The following is a 4,954-nucleotide window of genomic DNA, read 5'->3' as shown; positions in this document are numbered from 1 at the left end:
AGCTCTGACATATTAGAATTTTATGGTTGTTATTGTTAGTTTCTTGTAAAATTTTTCTTTTTGATCTGTGGGTTTTGAAATTTAGCAATAATATTCTTATGTGATTGCCATGTAGGATTTCTTTGAAGTGTTGATTGGTGGATTTTTTCTATTTCTACTTTCCCCTCATGTTCTATGGAAGAAGATATGGATAGAGTTTTGTTTTAGGAAGATCACTTTCATGGGTATATACAGGAGGGATTTAGAGTGGGGAGAACCTTCAATCTTTTTAACGAAGTGGATAGTTTATGAATTAGAAAGGGAGATCATTTCTTTAAATCAAGAATGTGGCTTTTATAACAGGGATGAGAGTCTTTCATATAATTTTATTTCAAAGTATTCACATCCTAATTAAACCCACAGAGTATTGGGAAGCCTTTCCCCCCAATCCAGCAAGGTCATTTTATATAGTCAGAGCACCCTCAAGTAACCAAAATATATGTCATGAACTGACTGGCTAATAATCAATTAATTTGTTGATCCATACCCCATAGATAGGCTGAATCAGGCTGGACATCAGTGATGTGTAGGGAGCTATGGCTCTCCTTCATTCTATATGTGGATCTCAACCTTCCATTCAGCTCTCCCCTGAAGTTAGGTAAAAGAGGGAGATGTGGCCTTCTCCAAGATCCTGTCTGAAAGCACTGCAGCGGTTGGTTGTAGTTTCTGTAGTTCGGCGTTTCTTTAGTGATTGCAGAATACATGGGAATAATCCAGACATGAGTGGGTGTGGCTTCAGTAGCATGATGGTCATGCTATTTGTCATAAATGTTATTTTGTGCTTCCTGATAGATTGGCTATGTTTGTTTTACCATCCACACTCTACTTTGAATTTTTCTTCTCAATGGCTGGAGTGGGGATGGCTCTAAGTTGGGTAGAATATAGTGGCAGCAGAGATCCATAGAGTGCGGTGGGCCACTGGAGGATAACAAAAATCCTGTGGAATTGGAGGAGATGGGAATTGAGAGGTTTCAGACTGACAAGATGAGCAAAACCTGAAAATAGCTACAGTAAGAGCAAGTATAGGCAACTCCAAGGCTTTCCTCTCTCTCCTTTCCCACAAAACACTTGTTGAGGAAATTCTAGTAACTCTTACAACTTGCCAAATCTATTTCTTTCTCTCTTACATGATAGCAAGGAATTTGAGGGAAAGGGCAGTCCATTAAAGGTACCAGTTACTGTATTTGCTCTTTAAAAGCCTTTTATATGGTTTGTCAAAGGGCTGCTGTAATATTTTATTTATCTAATTGCTTTAATAAATCAAAAGATAATTAATAAAATCAATTAACTGTCAAATCCAGTGAATGAAGAATCATGACTGAGGATGGAAGAGTTTTAAGTATGGGACAGAGGCTTGGAGAACAAACATACGAGACATTTTTTTGTTTTTAGTAATTAGATAAATATTTAAGATCATATTTAGATTTACATAGAGCCTGAAGGCTAGCTGCAGCCCATGGCATGAGGAGAGAAAATTCACTTTAGATAGAGAGTAGAGCATGGGGCTATATCCCCAGAACAAAAACTGTCTCCATGGAGCCAACCCTTAACACAATTTTTGAGGCTAGACTGAGTAATTAAGAGCTGTGACCTCTACCAGTCCACTGACTACCACCTAATTCGAGCTAGCTCTGTTCTATAACATGGCATTACCAATGGGTGCACAGTCCAGGGCAGCAGGCATTGCATAATGACTGATCCCAGAATCAAATAAAAGAGTTTGAATGAGAACCAGGAGAAGAAGCTGTGGATGTTCTTATAAGGTGTCATAATGTGCTCAGCTCTAGGGTTTATGCACAGCTTGCAGGTGTCTGGGGATCACTGTGCTTCCACAGCACAGAGGTAGGTGGCTGAGTCTCTAGGCTGGGCATTGGTGATGTGCAGGGAGCTATGGCGCTCCTTCATGTTGTACCTGGATCTCAACCTTCCATTCTGCTTCTCTCCTGAAGTTAGGTAAAATAGGGAGGTGAGGCCTTGTCCAGGGTCCTGACTGAACCACTGTAGCCCTCCGTTAATAGTTTCTGTGTAGCTGCAGTTGATTGTGGTGCTCTCTCCCTCCTGGATCTTCAGGGACAGAGGACTCTGCTCCACCTTCTGCAGGCAGCTCACCCCTGGGCAGAAAGATAATGTCAAACATAGGTCCATGGCCATTAGGTCAGCATCTCTCTTCATTTTATGTCTATCATTTCCATAACACAGCCAGCAAGCCCCATTTATTCAGTCCCTGACTGCCTCGGAGTCCTTGGGAGAATGGCTTCTGGCTTGTCCTGTCCCCCTGTACAGAAATCCCCCAACTCACAGGCCAGGTGAAGATACAGGATCAGCAGTGAGGCTCCATGGCGGGTCTCCATCTCCCAACACCAGGGTCCTTGAACAGCTAGTTCTAGATTCTGGGAAGTGGATTCTTTAGTAAAAAGAGATGATGTCACTTCTAAATGTATCTAGCTTTGCTTTGTTTTTTAACTTCCTCTGTGAAATCGTGGAAGAGATTTTTCTGCCCGACTGCTCAACCAATCACTGTCTGGTCTATCTCTTCACATGAAATAAGCAATCCCTTTCACAGCTGCTCAGGAGGGAATTCAACTGATCTAAAGGTATAAATACTGCCTCCTGCAGGCCATGGATAGAATACTTCTGAGGCAATTAAACAATGTTTCTCATTAGGAATTCTTGAATACTTTTAGGAAAGAGAATTGCTGAATATATGGTTATGTTTTATTTCTGTTTTTACCCCCAAAGGAAAAAATAAACCTTATGTAAACATCTACTTTGTGCAAAGAAGTATTCCAGAATCAGATGAAACACTTAGTCTCCATAAGCAAAGAGAAATACAAGGAGAATGAAATGTACATAAATGAGTACAGAAAGGGAGAGGGACCAAGACAAGTGGTAAGAAATATTGGAGAAGGAGAGATAATATTCAGGGTTGGAAGAGTCAGGGATGTATCATGCATCTTGAAGCAAGGAAAGGATAGCATCTGCTGGATGGTGGAGATGGATAGAAATTGAGGTGGCGCAGCCAGATGGTGCAGTGGATAGAGCAGTAGACCCGGAATTGGGAAGACCCAAATTCAAACCTGACCTCAGATACTTACTAGCTATGTGAGCCTGGACAAGTCGCTTAACTTTTTTGCCTCAGTTTCCTTAAATGTAAAATGAGGCAAAATAAACAAATTGCTCAAAATATCTTTACCTAGAAAATCCCAGACAAAGTCAGATGGAGTCCAACAACTGAACAACAACAATAATATTGAATCCATGGGGATTATGTAAACAAAAAGATTCTAATGGAAGTCTTCTACCAAAGGTGTTGAATATTTTAGTTGGTCATAACCATGAACATATTCAGGGGGATAAATGGGTATAAGGTTAAACCTATTGTTTAGATCCTGTTTATGGAACAACTTTAATGCCAGGATCAGGAGTTTTCTATCACTAGAGGTGTATGGATAAAGTGATATGATCATAGTGATTCATTAGCAAGATTCCTCATATGTTGAAGTTAGATATATAGTGGTTGTAGAGATATATTAGAAGCAGAACCATTATTTAAAAGCTCATTACAATGAACTAGGTTTAAAAAAAAAGCCTACCAAAAAGCTAAAGATCTAATTGTGAATGGAAGAACATTCTGCAACTTATTGCATGTGTTGGTAAGAGGCAGGGTAAGAGCAAAATGACTATCACTGAATATTAAAGTATGTTTCAGAGCATGCGTAGAGGGTTCCAGAGCATACCATTGCTCTTACAATCCTTCATTTCTAGCTTGATGATGTCTATTTGATTCCAGTGTGAAATGAATTTGGGAAAAATCAGAAGTGAAACTTTTGTCATTTATCCCAGGGACTCTGGGCACATTTTAATCCATGGAGAAGAATGGGACTTCCATTGTCCAAAAAGATTTTAGATTCTAATTCTCTAGTCTTGCCACAACTTTTTTTAAAAATTTATTTATTTATTTTATTATTATAGTAACTTTTTATTGACAGAATCCATGCCAGGGTAATTTTTTTTTTACAACATTATCCCTTGCACTCACTTCTGTTCTGATTTTTCCCTCCCCCCTCCACCCTCTCCCTAGATGGCAAGCAGTCCTATATATGTTGAATATGTCCTAGTATATCCTAGATACAATGTATGTGTGCAGATCCAAACAGTTTTCTTGTTGCACAGGAGAATTGGATTCAGAAGGTAAAATAACCGGAAGAAAAACAAAATGCAAACAATTTACATTCATTTCCCAGTGTTTTTCTTTGGGTGTAGCTGCTTCTGTCCATCATTGATCAATTGAAACTGAATTAGGTCTCTTTGTCAAAGAAATCCACTTCCATCAGATTACATCTTCATACAGTATCGTTGTTGATGTATATAATGATCTCTTGGTTCTGCTCATTTCACTTAGCATCAGTTCATGTAATTCTCTCCAAGCCTCTCTGTATTCATCCTGCTGGTCATTTCTTACAGAACAATAATATTCCATAACATTCATATACCACAATTTACCCAACCATTCTCCAATTGATGGGCATCCACTCAGTTTCCAGCTTCTAGCCACTACAAACAGGGCTGCCACAAACATTTTGGCACATACTGGTCCCTTTCCCTTCTTTAGTATCTCCTTGGGGTATAAGCCCAGTAGAAACACTGCTGGATCAAAGGGTATGCACAATGTGATAACTTTCTGGGCATAATTCCATATTGCTCTCCAGAATGGTTGGATTCGTTCACAGCTTCACCAACAATGTATCAGTGTCCCAGTTTCCCGCATCCCCTCCAACAATCATTATTTTTTCCTGTTATCTTAGCCAATCTGACAGGTGTGTAGTGATATCTCAGAGTTGTCTAATTTGCATTTCTCTGATTAATAATGATTTGGAACACTCTCATATGAGTGGTAATAATTTCAATTTCATCA

At 39.3% G+C, this 4,954-nt stretch overlaps 1 gene segment (V, D, J or C); it reads right to left on the bottom strand.

Annotated features, from left to right (window-relative positions):
• Positions 1–1,695: 1,695 nt before the first annotated feature.
• LOC116421807 lies at positions 1,696–2,243 on the bottom strand. The segment is given in 1 exon segment: positions 1,696–2,243. A coding segment is annotated over 1 exon segment (354 nt).
• Positions 2,244–4,954: the final 2,711 nt, after the last annotated feature.

This window comes from Sarcophilus harrisii, chromosome 2 (assembly GCF_902635505.1).
Source record: "Sarcophilus harrisii chromosome 2, mSarHar1.11, whole genome shotgun sequence".
Classification (NCBI taxonomy): domain Eukaryota; kingdom Metazoa; phylum Chordata; class Mammalia; order Dasyuromorphia; family Dasyuridae; genus Sarcophilus; species Sarcophilus harrisii.
The sequence above is the reverse complement of the archived record's forward strand: the minus strand, read 5'-3'. Positions and strand labels throughout refer to the sequence as shown.